Source organism: Ylistrum balloti, unplaced genomic scaffold (genome assembly GCF_031769215.1).
Source record: "Ylistrum balloti isolate Yb309-2 unplaced genomic scaffold, AGI_CSIRO_Ybal_v1 Utg369606, whole genome shotgun sequence".
Taxonomy (NCBI): Eukaryota; Metazoa; Mollusca; class Bivalvia; order Pectinida; family Pectinidae; genus Ylistrum; species Ylistrum balloti.
Genome location: NW_026781884.1, coordinates 373792 through 396003, shown reverse-complemented (window position 1 = coordinate 396003; position 22212 = coordinate 373792). Strand labels below are relative to the sequence as shown.

General features: G+C 35.6%; 1 protein-coding gene across 1 annotated transcript; it reads right to left on the bottom strand.

Annotated features, from left to right (window-relative positions):
- Nucleotides 1-3284: 3284 nt before the first annotated feature.
- LOC132546679 (RCC1-like G exchanging factor-like protein) lies at nucleotides 3285-18326 on the bottom strand. Its single transcript, XM_060210399.1, has 12 exons — nucleotides 18224-18326; nucleotides 16722-16931; nucleotides 16326-16423; nucleotides 15027-15156; nucleotides 13447-13575; nucleotides 12360-12426; nucleotides 8607-8658; nucleotides 8219-8303; nucleotides 7452-7721; nucleotides 6412-6585; nucleotides 5892-5977; nucleotides 3285-3978 (listed from the first exon to the last, which is right to left on the bottom strand). The coding sequence occupies exons 2-12, from the start codon at nucleotides 16921-16923 to the stop codon at nucleotides 3901-3903; spliced, it is 1371 nt and encodes a 456-aa protein (XP_060066382.1). The 5' UTR covers nucleotides 16924-16931; nucleotides 18224-18326; the 3' UTR covers nucleotides 3285-3900.
- Between the last annotated feature and the right edge of the window lie 3886 nt (nucleotides 18327-22212).

Sequence of the window (22212 nt, the reverse complement as noted above, 5' to 3'; positions counted from 1 at the left end):
TGTCAAGATGACAAGGCATTGTGTTGTGAATTTTTTTCTTCCTTATATTTCTTCTTAGCTCTCTTTACTTGATGGGCCATTTGATCTTTAGCTCACTTCACTCTATAGTAGTTTATGCCCCTCTTCCCCCTTTAAATATATTCTCAATCATCAAAAGACTTCAAATCATGTTGCTGGTAGGCTTCTGTGATGAAGCTGAACAAAGTTTGTGAAAAGAGGTTTAAAGTCACTGAGGTTAATCAAATGTCCTAGAATCGGAATACCTCACTGATAGGTTTCTGGGATAAAACTTATATAAATAAGCATAAAATGTAAAAATGCATCGGGGTCAAAGTTGATGATGAGGTTGCATGTCATCATTGTGGTTGGTTCATGAAGTGAAGTGTTATAACTGTGTATGGTTGATGAAGTTGGGTGTTATCTCTGTGTATCATTTATGAAGTTGGATGTTATCAGTGTGAATGTTTGTGATGTTGAAAGTCGGTCAAGGTTATTCATATTAACAAACGTGGTAGCCCTTCATCTCAGCATGCTACAGCCCCAATATCAGTACTTTTGGCCTTTTGGTTATTGAGAAGGAGTCAAATTTGTAAATTGTTTTACACCGCACGACGCAGGACAATGGTGATCGCAATAGGTCACTTGACACTTGCTCTCAAGTGACCTAAAATTCCTACTCCTGTAGGAATGATGCGGTTTTTCCCAAATTTAATCTGAATCCTTGCTGTATGAAGGGAAATGAATTTTGCATAAATTGTGTGTCTTGACCCCTGGGATGGGAAGGATTGGCTCAATAGGTGAATTAGAGACAATTTTTCACATTCCCACTCTTCCTGTAGGATTTTGACCAAATTTGGTTTGAAGTATTTTTGGGTGGAGGGGAATTAATTTTTGATAAACAATGGGTATAGACCTTTTGGGGCAAGATGGGCCAGTTCAATTTAGGGAAATAACAGAAAATTATTTGTATTCTTTATGAATGTCTGGAATGTCCTGATTTGGTCTGAAGCATTCTTGGGGGAAGCAGAGCAAATTTTGTATAAACAGAGACTCTTAAGCTCTTGGGGTGGGGTCCAATAGAGGAAGGGAACAAATGCTTCAAAACCCTACAACTCAAGCATTTTCAGCCCACAATTAGATGGTGGGCTGTTCAAATTGCTCTGCATCCGCAGACTGTCGAGTCCACAAATAATCTTTGTTATCACTATTTCTTGAGAAGTACTGAAAGGATCTTTTCTTAAATTTCATATGTAGATTCCCCTTGGTCCCTTGTGCCCATTTGATTTTGGGTTTGATAAAATGGCTGATAGAAGGCATCTTGTATTTTAACCCTGCAAGTTTGTTATTGCTATTTCTTGAGAACTATGGTATTTATCTTCCTCAAATTTAATACATAGGTTCCTTTTGGTCTCTAGTTATGCCCATCAAATTTTGGGACTGACCAGAAAAACAAAATGACTGACAGGTGGCCATCTTGGATGTTGATTCTGAAAGTTTAATATCCCTATTTCTTGAAAAAGTACTGGATGAAATTTCATATATAGGTTCCTTTAGGTCCCTAGTTGTGCCTATCTAATCTTGGGACTGATCAGAAAAACAAAATGGCCAACTAGCAGCCATCTTGGATTTTGCCTAGTATTAAAATTGATATTACCATTTCCTTGGAATTTGTATCTGTATCCCCCAAGTCCAATTTTCAAAGAAAACCACCAACATTCTCACTGTTATCCAATTCATATAACTCATTTTTTCAAGGGTTTCGGTACCAGATTAAAATGTTTTGATTTGTGTATTTAATCAGGTTTTTCATGTGTTTTGTCATTATTAGATATTGCCCAATCCGTTATTGAAAGACTGATGAAATCAATTTTGTAAGTACTGAAATGACTATTGTAAGTACTAAAACAACTTAGTACCGAAATGACTAGAATTTTTTCGCGATGCTGTCAAGACAGAATAAGCATATCAATTTTTTCCTTAGAAACAAGGACAATGTTTAATTGCAAGGGTCTTATATGTTTTGAAGACAGATGAGTAATATTTTCCATCTATGTAATAGTTAATACTATCAGTTAACGAAGACAGGATTAACCTGTTCTATTATTGGTAATGGTATCAACATGGTATGATGGCTACATTACCAGCTAGTAAGTAACATTGTCTCTGGTGGACGTGGCTTAAAGGGAAACAATTAATGAAAGACATGGAAGATATTAATTAGTCTAAAAAAAGTAAGTGGTATTCAACGTTTGAAATGTCACTGTCACGATTTTAGAGAAACAGTTAAAAAGATAACACCAAGCTCATTATGACAGCTATGTAAGCAAAGAAACAAAGCCATGGTAACAGTCTATCTAAAAAGTGTCAGCTAGTGACAAGAAGCGTCGTAAAGGGTCATCTGAAAATATCTTTTAACATACTCCATAAAGCTAATGACATCAAAAGATATGTATTTAATATAACCAGAATACACCTATATACCAATCTTAAGGTGCTTTACTAAAATTGTGAATTTCATGTCCCCAGGGTCTCACATTTCCCTGTGGGGAGGGGGTAAACTTTACTATAGTTTAGAATTATGAGTGAAGGATGGTGGCCTGATTGACTTAAAAATTCAAAAATCTTCTTATCAAAACCTAGATTTGGAAGAATCAAATACTCTTCATAAACGGAAGCATCTTAAGGTACTTTACCAAAATTGTGAATTTCATGGCCACAGAGTCTCACATATCCCCAAGGGGAGGAGGTAAAGTTTAATGTAGTTTATATAGGAAAACTAAAATTTTGAGCATAGTTTGTTTAATTTCAATTGGAAATATTTTAAACTTGGTTAGAATTATGTGTGAAGGGTGATGACCTGATGGTATGCCTGTTTTGATCCTGAGTGACCCCCCCCCCCCCCCCAGGAGCTGATGGGCAGGGCCAAAATTGTTCAAATTGACTTAAATTTAAAAAATCTTCTTATCAAAACCCAGATATGGTAGAATCAAATACTCTTCATGAATGGAAGTATCTTAAAGTGCTTTATTGAAATTGTTAATTTCATGGCCCTAGGGTCTCACATTTCCCTGATGGGAGGGGGTAAAGTTTACTATAGTTTATATAGGAAAATTAGATTTTAGAGCATAATTTGTTAAATTGTCGTTCGAAATATTCCAAATTATGAGCGAGTCTTATGAGCCTCTTGTTAAATTGTGCATGGTCATTTCTGAAAAGGCATAAGTGAGATCACTAAAGAAAATACAGCTGTCTCGACAAAATAAATAACCAAAAACAATAAAAAAAACCCATTTACTTGTGTATTAATGATAAAATAACATCATTAAATAAATACATACTTCAACAATTAATCAGTTAGTTAAGTATGTACAATCTTTACATAACTAGCACATCCATTTCTTTATGTACATCTTCTTTTCCTTCAATAGTTTGGTTAAAAGAAACAAGATCACCAGTATGATGAAAGGCTGGGGCAGGGTTACATAAATCAAGGCTTAATTAGTGTTTCTGATCAATATTTGCTAAAAGTTGAGTCATAAGGTTTTTACCAAGTGTTGTCTCAAAAATCTTTACCAAGGGTTAAGACCCCCAATCTTATTTAAAGAGTGGAATATATTTTACTTTAACACCTGTTTCAATCATGACAAAGAGGAAAACAGGAACTGGAATATGACATTAACAATTATCACTGTCTGTCAAGTCAGTTAATGTCATTTTCTGGTTAATAACACACTTGAAACGCCAATTATTTCCTTTCATAATCTCTAACAAGTTTCTATTGTATATGTCAGGAATCTTGAGAGATTTTGAGCCCATATCTTTCAAAGATTCAATGATATGGCGTACATCAATCACAGTGCTTGACAACTAAGTCACTTTCTTTTCCTATTGGCTTTCCTCTCAGGCAAAAGATCTACAGAAAGCCACGTTGTGATCGACTCCACAAATAACAGAGTATGTCTCTGCTGGCATTGACACCTGGAAATAGAAAACAGTATTACCAGGTAATCTAGAAAAACAAAAATGTCAATATGACACTGGCACCTGTAATTCAGATATTGCTAAAGGGTATTATTTCCTTATTTGAGAAACTGTTTATTACTCTTTCAACTACCAGTGACATTTAAACTGCAATGTTAACAAATATGAATTTGAAATGTGAAACAGAGGTACCTTTAAAAGTAAATAAATATACTTGTTTGTCAATTTTCATTGAAGCTTACGGCAATAATTACCATTATATGATGCATTACAGAATAATACAAAAAATTATAGAGCTATGAAATCTTTAAAAATTTACATGTCAACTGGTAAAATATTTCTGGTTGTGAAGAGATCTGGATTATCTTTTATCTTTCAACTGCTTGTCTTTAGCATTGCTGGTGAATAATGTAAAAATACATAATGCATGACGAAATATATATAAAAAATATCTAAAAAATTCAACAAAAGAAAAGCATATGAAATTAAGGAACAGTTTTGCGTGTTCATTGTATACAAACAATGAAATATTGTCACTTCTGTCGTCTACTTGAACATCGGTCATGGCAGATTCTCAACAGATAAGCCCTTTGCCAACAATGCAGCACATTGGCCATTCCTGACTTATTTATAATGGTCGAGAATGGATTTGATTAGGATGAAATAAGTTCAGATGATTATATACTGTTTGGCAATTTACACAAACGCTGGACTACTGATGAAAACGTGTTATGGATGAAGCTTTCACTGCAGATCCTAGTTGATAAACACCCATCCGAATCAGTTCCAGCCGACTGTCCTAGCTACATTACTGCAATGTCAACTGTGATATTGAGTAGTGAGAAGGATATTCATCAGGGTTTATTTTTATGTTTTTGTTACATATTTATTTATCTTCCATTGTTTCTAATGAGAAAATACCAAATATTCACTAGAAACAATAACAAGGGCATAGCCATTGAGATCCTCACCCATGTTAATTTGTAAATTATATGGTATACATTTAAAGTGCGTGACATGGAAAACTAGAGTATTGAAACCATTTATCATTTATGTTCAGTTACAATTTCCGTTAATAGTGATCAATATAATAACAATTTAGTAGCATAATATTGTAAATATCAAAATCAGCTGATCACTCCTTTATATTCCCTTCTTCTACCCAATGGTAAATTTCCTAATTTTCGAATTGGTAAGAGATATGTTTATAGTCTTTTAAAGGTCTCTTAATATTACTTCAGAAGATATTCTGTGCAAAGCAATCAGCCATTCAGGACACAGCTGCCTCATTAGATATTTTTTTGAATTAGCTGATAATAAAAATTAAGAAAGTGGTTAAGGTACTAAGTCTGCAAAGCAAGTCTTATAAACAATTTGATAATTCCTTTGAAATAAGTGTGGAAAGCAAAATCAGCCAATCAGATAAGAGCTGGTTAAATATGTATGGAAATTACAGTTGGTCGAAGCAAGTTTCCTAAAATTTATTTCTTCTTAAGATAATGTGCAGAAATATTTCCAATAGAGTGATTAAGGAAATCAGTCAATCAGGTCACAGCAGCCTCATTAAATATGTGCAGAATTTGTTGTTAATCAAACTTGGGCAAGGGATTAAGGTGACAAGTGTACCAAGCAATTTTTAATAAAAATTTGAACAGTCCTTCAAAAGACATCATCTGGAAAGTAGCAGAAGGACTTAAGGATGGAGGGACGGTCGAAAGTACAGAACCGATTTGTTCCTTCTGTACTGAATTTCCTCTCTGTGAAATTTTTTTAAGGTGCGAAAAATATTTAAAATTGAAACAAGAAAGATACGTAAGTCATAAATATATAAAATAATATATCGGTGGAAAGTCCATCCATTTATCACTTTGTAGCCAGAAATTGAAGTAACTGATTGATGACAGCCTTACCTTCAGAGGATAAAACTGGTCACGCTGCACATACAATCCTAAACAACCACTTCGGTTCTTTCCCCATGAATAAACATTTCCTGAATCTGAAAAGAATAAGAGCGCCATTAAATCAGTGATGCTTTGAAGGCCATCTGACGATGAAGATAAAAGATCTACCGCATCAGTATAAATCCTTTTATAACCCCAGGCAACCAAAATTTTATTTCCTTCTTTGATTCAGTGAGTGGCAGGGGGTGACAAGTATACCACCTCCTCTGCCAAGATTGTTATTTACACTACATACTGTGCTCAGTGACCAAGTCCTAACAATGTTTGACAAGTTATGATATACCTGATAAAGCCATGAAATGACTGATGCCACATTAACACTACATACTGTGCTCAGTGACCAAGTCCTAACAATGTTTGACAAATTGTGATATACCTGATAAAGCCATGAAATGACTGATGCCACATTAACACTACATACGTTGCTCAGTGACCAAGTCCTAACAATGTTTGACAAGTTATGATATACCTGATAAAGCCATGAAATGACTGATGCCACATGATATATCCACCAGTTTACTTTGAGCATCCAAATCATACTGTCCAAATAAAGCTGGCGGGATTTTCTGAGGTGTTTCTGCTGATTCTAAATTTGGACCTTTTCCGAGAATTCCATATCCCCATACAAATACATGGCCTTTTTCTACAAAATAAAAGAAATAGGACACATTTAAACAAGTAGCATAACTTAAATCAAGACCTTAGTGTGATAATTGATTGCCTCAAACTAATACAGAAATACTGTAAAATCACCTATTTTTGTGAGGCTCAAATTTTGTGGTTTAAAAAAATGTATTTCCCTGGCACTTAATTTAGTGGAAATATCTACTCACATAAACTTGTACTAAACAAATGTCATTTTTATAACTTTATCATTTTATGGACATATGAATTCATGGATTAAGAGTAACCACTGATTCAACAGAAAATAAAACCACCACAAAAATTACTGATGTTTCAGTATAGATTTTATGGATATTTTGGTCTTACTGTCTGTTTTTACTATCTAAATCAACCCTCTACCAGTAGGTCTAAAATAGATATATATTACTGGCTGAATTTAACAAAATTTAGAGTTTGACTAAAATGTATTTTATAAACTGCTGAACTGTTTTCTCAATTAATTTTGCTATTCATGTTGTACATCAAAATGAACAACTTTTTCACCTCTAACAACACCTAACGTAAATTTAACATGGGACATATACACAGTAGTGTTTCCATATAAAGTTTGATAGGGATACGGGGTCTTTAGATGGTCACCCCATTACATGGTGCATGGTCTGTATTCATTCAAGTGAAGGTACTGGGACCACTGAATAGACTGTACAGAGGACCCATGATAATTCTGATGCCGATAGTCAGGAAAACTCATAATTGGCTGGGAACAAAGGTGTCCAGATTATCGAGGGGCCAATGTACACATCTCACCAGATCAGGCAGGGATTGTGGCAAACCCCTCTCACTGACTGGACACTTGTAACAAACCAAGTACTCATATCATGTTACCTGTCAACAAGGCACATATGGATCCTCCAGCAACTGCCTTTGCTACTTTCCCACACTTTCTCACACGTAAATGTCGTGGTACGTTGACTTGTGTGTGATCTGTTACCATAGCCAGCTGATTGTATTCTGAATTTCCCCAACCGAATAACTCTCCTTCCTCCGATACTGCCAGCACACAGTCGACAGACCCACCTATGTCCTTGACCTTGACACCTTGAAGGTCACCCTGTACAAGGGTCGGACGGTGTTCACAGTTGTGATGACCTAATCCTGTTCATTAAAACGATAAGAAAATGGAGTTTACTAAAGAACAGATTAGATAATACATGTGAGGGATATTATTTCTCTTTACTTGTGGTCAATAAATACACCAAACATTTTTCTACAGTGAAATAAAAATGATCTGTATGCCTGTATACATGGACAAAATTAAACTACTAAACAGTACACAGCCAGTATTTTATAATGTTATTTAAATATTAAAAGAAAGTAACGTTATCTTAACATCATTTCAACAGTAGTAAAACATTATTTTTTAAATGTTAATTAATGTTAAATTTTAACAATAAAATAATGTTAAGTTTTTTTAACATTAAAATTTAACATTAGGATAATGTTAAAATAATGTCAAACTATGTTATTATAATGTTAACTATTTTAAGTATGTCAATGTTAAATATACATGCTCATTTCACATGAGTCTATAGGGTATGGGGTGAAGTGTTGTGGGGTGTTAGTAGGTTGGGTGATAAGAAAAGTTTTTATACCTGTTTGTCCATCTGCTCCCAATCCACAGCTATACACCTCCCCAGTGTTCGTCAGAAATAAAGTGTGATCTTGTCCACAAACTACCTACAACAACATCTTCAGTTTATATATTTTACTGATAGCTCATTGTTACCTCAGTTAGACATACAGAATCAACAATTACAAATACTGTAAACCAACTTTTCTTTCCCAGTTACCAGCACTCAGTTACCTCGCCACAAGTTAGCAGTCAATTAGATAATATTAATCAGAATTCCTAACATTCAATTTTATATCTCTTAATTCAATTTATACATTTCAAAGAAAAAACATGTTTTCATTACATTAATGCTTAAAAAATGAAGCGAAGAATAAATGATACAAGAAAAATTCTACAGTTGCTGTTACCTTGGTGACCTTATCGGGTAAATCCTTTATTCTGTGAATCTGGGAACTGTGTCTGTAAATACATCATACATGTAAACATCAGACAGTGTCAAAGAAACAACAAAATGTTTTCTTGTTTTGTTTCATTGTTTGTTTGCTTGGTTTATTGCTCTGTCAACACTTAAGGTAATTTTGACTCGCAGTCTTCCTACAACTGGAGGATATCTCCCTGAACTAGGTATGGGACACATCACATCATTTCTTGTCTTATAAGTTCACAGTCAAACTTATTTCCCAAGAGGTGTTGGGTTCAACACCATTAACAATTTTCCTGAGGTGTTGGGACCTACACCATTAACTATTTCCCTGAGGTGTTGGGACCTACACCACTAACTATTTCCCCGAGGTGTTGGGACCTACACCATTCACTATTTCCCTGAGGTGTTGAGACCTACACCATTAACTATTTCCCTGAGGTGTTGAGACCTACACCATTAACTATTTCCCTGAGGTGTTGGGACCTACACCATTAACTATTTCCCTGAGGTGTTGGGACCTACACCATTAACTATTTCCCTGAGGTGTTGGGACCTACACCACTAACTATTTCCCTGAGGTGTTGAGACCAACACCATTAACTATTTCCCTGAGGTGTTGAGACCTACACCATTAACTATTTCCCTGAGGTGTTGGGACCTACACCACTAACTATTTCCCCGAGGTGTTGGGACCTACACCATGTGTTGGGACCTACACCATTAACTATTTCCCTGAGGTGTTGGGACCTACACCATTAACTATTTCCCTGCGGTGTTGGGACCAACACCATTAACTATTTCCCTGAGGTGTTGGGACCTACACCATTAACTATTTCCCTGAGGTGTTGGGACCAACACCATTAACTATTTCCCTGAGGTGTTGGGACCTACACCATTAACTATTTCCCTGAGGTGTTGGGACCTACACCATTAACTATTTCCCTGAGGTGTTGGGACCTACACCATTAACTATTTCCCTGAGGTGTTGGGACCAAAACCATTAACTATTTCCCTGAGGTGTTGAGACCAACGCTATTCACTATTTCCCTGAGGTGTTGGGACCTACACCATTAACTATTTCCCTGAGGTGTTGGGACCTACACCATTAACTATTTCCCTGAGGTGTTGGGACCTACACCATTAACAATTTCCCTGAGGTGTTGAGACCTACACCATTAACTATTTCCCTGAGGTGTTGGGACCTACACCATTAACTATTTCCCTGAGGTGTTGGGACCAACACCATTAACTATTTCCCTGAGGTGTTGAGACCACGCACACTATTTCCCTGAGGTGTTGAGACCAACACCATTAACTATTTCCCTGAGGTGTTGAGACCTACACCATTAACTATTTCCCTGAGGTGTTGGGACCTACACCATTAACTATTTCCCTGAGGTGTTGGGACCTACACCATTAACTATTTCCCTGAGGTGTTGAGACCTACACCATTAACTATTTCCCTGAGGTGTTGAGACCTACACCATTAACTATTTCCCTGAGGTGTTGGGACCAACACCATTAACTATTTCCCTGAGGTGTTGGGACCTACACCATTAACTATTTCCCTGAGGTGTTGGGACCAACACCATTCACTATTTCCCTGAGGTGTTTGGACCTACACCAGTAACTATTTCCCTGAGGTGTTGGGACCTACACCATTAACTATTTCCCTGAGAGGTGTTGGGACCAAAACCATTAACTATTTCCCTGAGGTGTTGAGACCAACGCTATTCACTATTTCCCTGAGGTGTTGGGACCTACACCAATAACTATTTCCCTGAGGTGTTGGGACCTACACCATTAACTATTTCCCTGAGGTGTTGGGACCTACACCATTAACTATTTCCCTGAGGTGTTGAGACCTACACCATTAACTATTTCCCTGTGGTGTTGGGACCTACACCATTAACTATTTCCCTGAGGTGTTGGGACCAAAACCATTAACTATTTCCCTGAGGTGTTGAGACCACGCTATTCACTATTTCCCTGAGGTGTTGGGACCTACACCATTAACTATTTCCCTGAGGTGTTGGGACCTACACCATTAACTATTTCCCTGAGGTGTTGGGACCTACACCATTAACTATTTCCCTGCGGTGTTGGGACCTACACCATTAACTATTTCCCTGCGGTGTTGGGACCTACACCATTAACTATTTCCCTGAAGTGTTGGGACCAAAACCATTAACTATTTCCCTGAGGTGTTGAGACCAACGCTATTCACTATTTCCCTGAGGTGTTGGGACCTACACCATTAACTATTTCCCTGAGGTGTTGGGACCTACACCATTAACTATTTCCCTGAGGTGTTGGGACCTACACCATTAACTATTTCCCTGAGGTGTTGGGACCAAAACCATTAACTATTTCCCTGAGGTGTTGGACCAACGACCCCTGAGGTGTTGGGACCTACACCAATAACTATTTCCCTGAGGTGTTGGGACCTACACCATTAACTATTTCCCTGAGGTGTTGGGACCTACACCATTAACTATTTCCCTGAGGTGTTGGGACCTACACCATTAACAATTTCCCTGAGGTGTTGAGACCTACACCACTAACTATTTCCCTGAGGTGTTGAGACCTACACCATTAACTATTTCCCTGAGGTGTTGAGACCTACACCATTAACTATTTCCCTGCGGTGTTGGGACCTACACCATTAACTATTTCCCTGAGGTGTTGGGACCTACACCATTAACTATTTCCCTGAGGTGTTGGGACCTACACCATTAACTATTTCCCTGAGGTGTTGGGACCAACACCACTAACTGTTTCCCCGAGGTGTTGGGACCTACACCATTCACTATTTCCCTGAGGTGTTGAGACCTACACCATTAACTATTTCCCTGAGGTGTTGAGACCTACACCATTAACTATTTCCCTGCGGTGTTGGGACCAACACCATTAACTATTTCCCTGAGGTGTTGGGACCTACACCATTAACTATTTCCCTGAGGTGTTGGGACCTACACCATTAACAATTTCCCTGAGGTGTTGAGACCTACACCATTAACTATTTCTCTGAGGTGTTGGGACCCACACAGTTAACTATTTCCCTGAGGTGTTGAGACCAGTACCATGACCTGCTTCCCTGAAGCCACAGACTATTTTGTTACCAGTGCTTTTTAGAATAATTGTATGTATACAGGCCATTCATGTAGAGAAATTGACGCATTTGTCTATTTGGAAGTAAGTACAAGGAATACAGTTGTCTGTTTACATCTGCAGTCATGATCTAAAAGATACTTCATCAAAATCATTTAAAGAATTGTACACGTTTGCAATTAATGTCACTGGTTTAGTAATTCTGAACTGGCCAAGAGTTATCAGATTACATTTACCACACTCATAACAAAAATGCAGCAATTTGGATTTTACTTACTGTATCACTACTGTCACTGTTATTTCTGTCCACCATCATGTGTCAATGTTTACAAAATTAACTGCCACATTTTTATAACTATTATATAATGTTATCAGTGCTAAATTTGTGAGGGGGTTCCCTAACCATAAAGAAGTGGTCAAGCTGGACAATGGAAATCGACTGTGGATATTGGGATAGCATAGAAATTCAACTCGAGAAGTGTATAAGACATGTACAATCAATATCAAAATTAATGTTTTTACCGTGATTTTCCTTTAATATGATGTTGTACCCTTTAGTTAATGAAGTCACATGAACGTTTAGTACCTAAAGTATTGGCAGATCATACCATTTGCTGGTACCTACCTATAAACTTCTCCCTCTACAATCGTTCTCCCACACTGACCATATGCATTGTTACCCAAACTGTACACTGGAAATTAAAACAAATTCTTTCATATTTCACCATTCAAACAATAAAATCATGTTTTCACCTCAAAATGAATAAAATATGTATAGTCAGTATTACATGTTCTTCAATTATAAGTTAATTAAATGGTATACAGATCATTCACTTTAACTCAGAAACAAGACACCTGGGCCCGTATTCATGAAACCGGTCTCATGCTCAAGCATGAATTTTGTGCTCAAGCCTTATGTTTTGTTTAAGTTAAAAATTACTAAATAAGGTTGATTTTGCAAAATATTTAAAAACAATTTTGAAAGGACGTCAAGTCACAGCTATATTCAAGGTTTAAATTTGACATTTGTATTATTTTATATAATTTAGTTGAATTATAAAAAAAATTTGCTTGGGCACAAAATCTATGCTTGAGCATGAGAATGGTTTCATGTATAGAGGACCTGTAGATTTTGTGATAGCAGAGGATGTTAGTAAACATTTATCAAATCAGTGTCTTTAATTGTCTTTAATATTTTTTCTTTTATTTGGTTTATCGATCACCGTATATCATACCCTAAAACTGTCGTAAAACTTCATCAAACATTGTTAAATTGTCAGATTTCAATTGATTGGACACTTAGCTGTTAGCAAAAAGCAGACACTGTATCTGTATAATCCATAGCTTAAATAACACCCTCATATGATATGTACATGTTTCAACTTCAAAACAGTGTTAGAGTGATCACTTACGGAATTATTTGGGGACTAGTTCACTGCAGATTTAAAACTCCTGGTACACAGTGCTAGTAAATACCTGAATGAGGAACCTGATAACTCACCACATCAGATATGTTATTAGGTATAACCATGTTTTAAAAAATACACATCCACTACTGGCCCCCACAAGTATTAAACTTTAATTATATACACAAATACTGTTCTTATGTACCTAGGAAGATTGTAAGTTAAAACATATATATCATAACTTTGTAATTTTTGCAAATTTAGAGACTGAATGAACGGAGACTAACGATGCGATGTTTAACTCACCTCCTTCATTGTTTGTGAGTAAGATGGTATGGGCACGTCCGCATGCTACCTGTGTCACGTGAGTGGTGTCTGGTTTATCAAAAGGGATGTCAATCTTTATTGGTTCTATCACATAGTCAAGTCCTTTACCTGTATAAAAATAATACATTTTTAAATGCACATCATACAGATTATCATACTTATAGTTTGGGTGTTGTCTCCCATTGATGTTTCTGTAATTTTCAAAAATATTTTTGGAATAAGTTGTAGTTTCAATTCTTAGGTGTTGGAACTCTCTTATTAAATGATAAAACACAAGAAATTATTAAAACTGACAATGGTCGCTCAATGTCGACATTTTCACATTATTTATCCTTCCTAGAAATATAAGTTATATAATATGAATACAGTTATTTCTTGCTTTATCATTCCGCAGTCAAAACTATTTCCCTGAGGTGTTTGGATCAAGACCATTAAGTATTTCCCTGAGGTGTTTGGATCAAGACCATTAACTATTTCCCTGAGGCGTTTGGATCAAGACCATTAACTATTTCCCTGAGGTGTTGGGACCAACACCATTAACTATTTCCCAGAGATGTTTGGACCTACACCATTAACTATTTCCCTGAGGTGTTGAGACCAACACCATTAACTATTTCCCTGAGGTGTTGGGACCTACACCATTAACTTTTTCCCTGAGGTGTTTGGACCTACACCATTAACTATTTCCCTGAGATGTTGGGACCTACACCATTAACTTTTTCCCTGAGGTGTTGGGACCTACACCATTAACTATTTCCCTGAGGTGTTGAGACCTACACCATTAACTATTTCCCTGAGGTGTTGGGATCTACACCATTAACTATTTCCCTGAGGTGTTTGGACCTACACCATTAACTATTTCCCTGAGGTGTTGGGACAAACACCATTAACTTTTTCCCTGAGGTGTTGGGACCTACACCATTAACTATTTCCCTGAGGTGTTGAGACCTACACCATTAACTATTTCCCTGAGGTGTTGGGATCTACACCATTAACTATTTCCCTGAGGTGTTTGGACCTACACCATTAACTATTTCCCTGAGGTGTTGGGACAAACACCATTAACTTTTTCCCTGAGGTGTTGGGACCAAAACCATTAACTATTTCCCTGAGACTATATTGTTACCACAGTCATTAATAAAAGAAAGTCGACAGAACATCAGAATAATTAGGACTTATATAAATACAGAGAAACTAATACTGTACAACTGTCTGTTAAGATGTATAGAAGACATGTCAGTAATAAAGATAGAAGTCATCTGCTGACATCGATAATCACAAGCAGAGAAATGCTTCATCAAAGTCACTTGAGTGCTTGGATACATTCTCAGCAGTTAAACAGCTGGGACTTGAGACAATCTTATTTCAATGTTTTAGCAATTTTCCCAGGAAATAGTCCAAAATACTAACACAGTAATCTACTTTTACATACAGCATCAGATACCAGTAAAATTTATCAATCTGTAAGGCACATCAATATGTGAATATAAAATAACATGTGATTTGGGAATCAAGTTTACGTAAGATTGAGATATATATACATTACAAATGTGTTATACCTTTTTCATGAGGTACTCGGTGGAATCCTATTTGGGAGTTTGTGTTGATTCCAGTTCCAAATATGCAATGTTCACTTCCTTTTTTTGTTAAGAATATTGTAAATCCGTATCCACATGCTGCACCAGAAACCTATCAATCATTTGTAAAAGATGCAAATATGTCATTGTACACAAGGTATATTAAATAGAGTGTCAAGGCAAACAAGGTCCACCCAAAAAATAGGTGCATATAAAAGGAACTTGCCATCAATTTCAACCCTATCCTGACTTATACATGTATCATAATATTGATAATAAACCAACCACAGAGATTGGGGATCTCTTTCTCCTTTCTGTGATCTTAATTTCAAGGTTTCACAGAAATATCAGTGTTCTCACCAATATGGCTGTGCATGGTTCAAAGTTTTATGTGTCCTTCACAGATTTACTACAAGAGAGTTGTTAAAATTCATTTTCTGTTCTTCAGTGACTGCAGAATTTGTTCATATCTGACAAAGGGAAATAACTCCCTCAGCTATTTTGTTCTACCACGGTAATCAAGACTTTTCCACCACCTAGTTATAGTGGAATAAATCTTTTCACTATTTAGTATTTCAATAATTCTTACGTAATGCAGTTAAGGTTGTCTGTGTTATAGTATAATATTATCCTTAAATCAAGGATGAAAATAAGACAAATAACATTTTCATATCATAACTTTTAAGTATGAGAAACATGTCCTTACATATTTTACAAAAAAGGATATTAATTTCCGTTATTGAAATTTTTATTTGAAAATCCAACGAGATAAACAAGACATTAGACTGTAAGGAGCTTCACCAGATTTTGAATGCAGACTCAATGTCCTTAAATGTCTCCTCTTAGATATTGTGGTCCATTTGTAAAGAGACAAGGTCACATCTAACAACACATGATTGGGTGTAGAATTCAATGTTATGTTACTATGGGAGTGAACTAAATCTCTACATGGGATGGTTAAGAGGTTCTAAAGGCGTCGATTCAGAATGAGACAAGATGGGACGGAAATGGATAACACTCTATTGTCACATACCGTATTTATTCTAATAATAGCCCCCTCTCTAATAAAAGCCCCCCCCCCAACACTTTCTCACACTGAATAAGGTACTATATAGACCATTTTTACATGAAATCCTACATATCATTTAAAAACCCTTAAATTTTATGATAATTTCTAACATTTACATACCGAAAAATGTTAAGCCCCTGGGCGTTTATTAGGATAATTACGGTACATACAAATAACCAGTAGTTACAAAAAAGCATTCTTTCTTTGTCTACCTTGATGTTATGATCATCAAAGAATTTCAATCTTGCTGGTCTTCTCATACAGTGAAGGAAATTCTGTGTTTTATCAGGTTTAAGGTAGGAAGATATCCCTGAAATATAAAAATTGAATTTTGACGTTTAAAATTCAAGTGTTCCTTAAATAAGAAATATTAAATCGAAATGTAAACTTCTACTGTAAATATCTATGATGATAAATGGCTGTTATTTCATTCTTTAGACAATTCATAATACTAACCTGATAATAAGAGAGAAGTGAAACTACATCAGATCCTTCTAGTGTTTTGTTTTAGAAAAACTGATAAATCTCTTGTAAAATAGAATTCATGTACAATCCTAAATGTTCATGGTTAGTACATGATACTTCACTTCCTTTTCACAATAACTTACCAAGTGATCCTGTTGTTGCACATCCCCACACATACACTCTCTCTGTTGGCTTTGTATTGTCTCTAACATATTGAAACACATGGTTTTTCCTTTCTTCATCAACTCTAATTTTTTTCTTTAATTTATTAACAGAGCGCTTTTGCATACGTAGCAGATTTTCCAACTGCAACGAGGTTAGGAGTGTACATCTTCGACACAACATTACTGAACCTGAAATAAGGCAAATACATGCTCATTTACATTATGTTAAAAAATGTTCTAGGAACAGGTGCTGTGTGTTAAATTATGAATGCATTTTGGTTACTTTGTTGATGGGCATATATATTAGCCTCTTGGGCTCAGTTGGTAGAGCTGTTCATTATACTACTGAGTACCTTGGTTTAATTACTGTTGAAGTGTTTTCTTTTTAATCAGTTTTTCCAATTCTCTCACATTAAAACAGGAATGGAACCCAACCTATATTTAGCAAAATTTTAGAAAAAAATCTAATTTAATGAAAACTGAACAAAGTAGCATTGGAAGGCTGTTTTAAACATTTATCTCTTTAGACATAAAATAAACATATCTTTTAAATGCTGATATCTAATGATTAAAAACAACCAAAATCAATACTAAAACCAAACATTAACTATAAGTAATTATGCTTTCGTGATCAAAATTATAGAGGAACTGATTAAATTTTGTTTCAATTTTATTAAATCTTAAAATATTTGAAAATATATCTAAATATAGCTATTTTAGCTATTATAGGTCTTTATAGCTACATGGTAGACAGACTGGACAAGTTGGAAACATCCTTGGATTTGTGAGCAGACACTGGAGCTCCAACACATCTTTGAGCTATCATGAATGCATCTTCTCATTATAAAGGATTTTTTTCCTCAGAGTTCAGACACATTGGTTTAGAGATAATTTGTAAAAATATTGAAATAACAACATACCAAGACATGTATGTTATAAACTACATTTGTAAAAAAAATTCAATATGCTTTTTAATTTGTTTGCAATCAACTATACACAGCACAGTGTAATCCAATGGATAAGTCACACTGGGCACAGGTAAGCAAGTCTATTTTAAAAAATGTACCCATTTGAGTATATCAACATTTGAAAGTGGTATGGTTAACCGATTTCTATAAAATAGAAGACATTTTCGAAAAATTGTTTGCAGATATAGCTTATATAACTTTCTCATTCTGTGAATGAAAAAATGTCACTTTCCGGTTAAAAAGCACCTTATGATTTCCTTATACACCAATATGTTCCTCTTTTAAGTGAACAATTTTCAAGACTCTGACCATCTAATTGCAGTTAAGTTTTTGTCTTGGTCGAAATCTAGGCTAGAATACAATCGCGATAGACAGTCAGAACTCTTCGACTGTTCGGACCAACGCAATCACGAGGCACAGTACACCGACATGTAAATAGGTTTTCCAAAATATTTGGTTGTCTCGCCATTATTCAGCAGTCATTCACAATGGAAAGTTTAAAAAATAACTTACTGATTGTTGTTAGTACTCTTATATTCAGTGGCAAGCTTATTTGAGAGATAAAAGGACAAATTACTGCATAAAGTCGTTAGGGATATCGAGACCATATGTGCGCCGCCATCTTGATTCAAACTAATACTTCATCCGCAAAGCGGTAATATATTTCCGGATTTTGTACACTTAAAAATCGGAATTAAAAATCTTGCAAATCGATTCGGTGCTCATCATCAGCCATTAAACCTGAATTCAAAATTTTGATTTTGATCCCATAAGTACTAAATTTATAGCAATGAAAGAAGTTCAGTATTGACATTCCTATAAAAACTACAGAAAATTTAATTTACTCATCTTTACTTCTCCAGCCCTGTCAACTGGGGGCTAGAGGGTGGGGGAATACTCCCTGTAACCCCCCCCCCCCCCAATCCCCACCCTAAAAAAATCTTTATTTGAATCATCCTGTCCAAAGGATCCTTGGAGCTAAATTTGTTGTAGAAATTGAGCTATTGTTGAGTTTAAACATATGCAAAAGATATGCATTTCCAATTATGAAACTTTACCATCTCAATGGAGTACTAGGGGATGGACTACCCTTGAATTCGCAATTTTGTTCAATCTCCTTCAGGGTTTTACAACAAGATATTTTGGCTACATTTCCACTTTTAAAGACCCTCCCTTGACCCCTTTTAGGGTGCGTTTGAAAGGCTAGGCCTTCAAATTTAAATAAAATTGAATTTCCTTGCCCTGAGAATACTTTTGGTGAAATATGTTTGAAATTAGCCTGTTGGTTTTAAGCAAACAACGAAAAGATTAATACATGTTGATGACATACGATGGCAACAGGTCATCCTGATCATTCAGGTCAGATGACCTGAAAACAAGAGCCTCGTAGGGTATATATCACTCACCTGCCTAAATTAGGACAAACATGAAAATATCAATATAGTCCTCAAAAGGTTTTGTCAATGCCTGTAATCAACCAAAATAATACCAGTTCAGGTCCATCCATATTTCATAAACAAACAACCCTCATCCATCTTGTCAAAATAATCAACTGTCATCTGATCACAAATCAAATAATTGTTGATTAGGTAGATGGAGACACAATGCATTTTTAATCCAGGCTCCCGTTGCTCAAACATTAAAGTTAATCAGTGGCTGAAGAAAAATTCAAACTGTTGCCACCAAAAAAACTTAGAATGCTTAAGGCAAAATCAACACTCAAAATATATCAATCTGACTTGTCCCAAAAAATCAATCTCTAACAAGTCTTTAAACAACTAAGGGCCGATATCATACAACTTTTAGACCATTCCTTGGAGGACATGAAGATCCTAACCACCACAATAATACCAATGTAATCATAGACAGAACAAAGGCAAGGCCTATATCTGCCATTTGGATGGAAATAACTTCTTCAAATAAATTGTATTTATTGTTGTAAGTCTATCATCTGAGACCAGCCTCAGGCATAGCTTGTTCTCGTGGGGCATATCTCACCAGAATGTTTTCCGAGTGTCTTTGGCCAAGACCCTTGCTTAACATCAATCAAGCAATAATTATGAATTATCTCCTTTCCAAACGATCTCTCCACATTCATTAGCTAAATGCTCATAAGCACTTGGGTTGAATTTCAAACTGATGATCTGATGTTTTTCTATACACTGAATGCAAGTGGCTTTAAACTTAAAACATTTGAAAGAAATGGGGTAAGGTAAGGGACTTGACAATTTGCAGTACACAAAACACTACATGAACACAACTTCCTTCTTCTTGTGCTACAATTTAACAAAGTTTTACTACTCTGATGTTTGCTGGGTTTATCAACCTATCAACATCTAGGGTCATTATTTTAGACGCGGTCTCTTTCAAGTCTTTTTTATGAAGGTGAATAAGGTGTCAAAAGTGCAGCTTTCTAGAAGCCAGTGTGGCAGTTATAGATTTCAATATAGGCACGTAACTGTTAATTATAACATTTAAAGTACAGGAGATATACAGTCCACTTAAACCCTTACAGGAAATACTTGAATATAATGTAAACTTTATTCTACAATAATTGTGAATTGTATTAATCACTCTTGTCGGCTTGAATGGAAGTGCACTATGGGTCTTACTATCGGAAGAGACCGGAATACCTGGAGAAAACATATGTGATAGACTAGGTTACTGTTGTCTGGGTGAAAGGTCAGAGAGTTAACAATGTACCAAAGGACCATCCAATTGTTAGTCAGATGTGCTTTTCTGAAACTATGTTCCACGTTATAATTCTAACTATTGCAGTTAATGAAGATATGGTAATAAACATACGAAAAAACAACAAGACTCAATTTTATATATAGATAAAGCTAACAATATTTTATGTATAAATCTTGACAATGTTTTCAATATCACAGACATAGAACTTAATTCTCACATCAATAGCATTAAGAGTAATATTCAATATTCCAGTAAAATGTCCATCCAATCACAGGACTCCAAAATAACTAATTATGACTGTGTTTCCCTTCTATTTCATTAATTCAAATTATCAACTAAATTCTATGCAGGGGAAAAAAAAACAAAAAAAAAAAAGTACCCCTAAAACTTGGAGTCTTGGGAAAGGATGTCTATTTTACTGGAACAGCCCTTATAAGAATGAAGCAACCTCTTCGTAAATAAAGTAACTTCAATGTCAAAAAGCATCATGGGTAAGGAAGATCACAAATGCTGTTTTTTATACTGTAAGTCAACTGTATTTCATATAATGGTTTTGTTTACTTTATTGTTGCTTTATGTCCTATTAACAGCCAGGGTCATTTTGGGACATACCAGATATGGGTGGCGGAGTTACTGGACAAATACCATCGATCTGTGCCCAGTACCTGGTGACTGCATGACTAGTGATAAAGACGGCTTGACGCCTTAACCACTCAGCCACCACAACCTCATATTTCACACAAGGCCAATCTACATCAACTAGGTTCCTAAGACTACCATCACATTTTTGCAATACAGGCAGTCTAAGCTTGTATTGTCATACTTAGTTCACCTAAAAAATTTGTCGTCTACATCGTAAATGTATCATAAACCTTTCCCATAATACTAATGTTATGCTATCTTCACTGAGTAGTTACTTATTCAATTTCATGTCATAAACTTTTACTTATCAAATACATGATTTAGTAACCGGTCACCAATGTCATCAATCCGACATTTACAAAGTATGTACTGAATTATTTTTGGCTGAATTCAAATAGTTAAAATATTCTGAAAAATCTTCCTTCTGAAATAAAATTTATCTACAGTATGTCTTTCCGACAATACCTAAAAACGGACCAAAAAAGAAATAAAGTAAAGTATATTTTCCCTCATACATTGGATGGATAACAGGATATATCTACTATGGTGACTTCACCAGATGTGTCACTATCATACATGTATGCACAATCCAAAAATATTAAAGCAACTTCTATCAAATTAAAAGTACATTTTGTTCAGACGTATTAACAAATATAGCACAATGACTTGATAACAAGCCCTGAAGAGTACATAGGGGAGAACAAAATAGACTTTTACCCTGGTCATCTGGACAATATGTAATCAATATTATACAACATCCAAATAAAATTGCACATGGTTTTGCCAATCAAACAACAAATATGCATATTGCAGCAACCAATCAGACAACATAATCATAGGTAAGTTCGATCACAAACTACAGTTACCGTAGTTACCGTAGTCATAAAACAGTGAGATGTAATTCAGTTTAGTAGATTATAATGCACGTGTGTATAGGAAGCAGGAACTATGAGCTGTGTATCAAGCCAACTGCACCTTCTCTATTATTTAAATTTGGTCAGATAGGAGCATCAAGACACCATCTGTGCATGTGTTGTTATTTAGAAGCACAGTAGTGATTTGTTTGTGTTTATCGACAGGTTCATTTGCATTAAATCTGAAACAGACTATAGTAAACAGTCAACGATCGATCTAACCCTAAGCACCATGCTGTATTCAATCACACA

Bases quoted from the DNA above. Each gene is read 5' to 3' on its own strand.
- LOC132546679 (XM_060210399.1), bottom strand. From the start codon at position 16,923: ATGTTGTGTCGAAGATGTACACTCCTAACCTCGTTGCAGTTGGAAAAT. The intron at 16,424-16,721 runs GTAAGTTATTGT...TTTATATTTCAG, and splicing joins TGCAACAACAGGATCACTTG to GGATATCTTCCTACCTTAAA. The intron at 6,586-7,451 runs GTAACATGATAT...TTTATTTTGTAG, and splicing joins CATATGTGCCTTGTTGACAG to AAAAAGGCCATGTATTTGTA.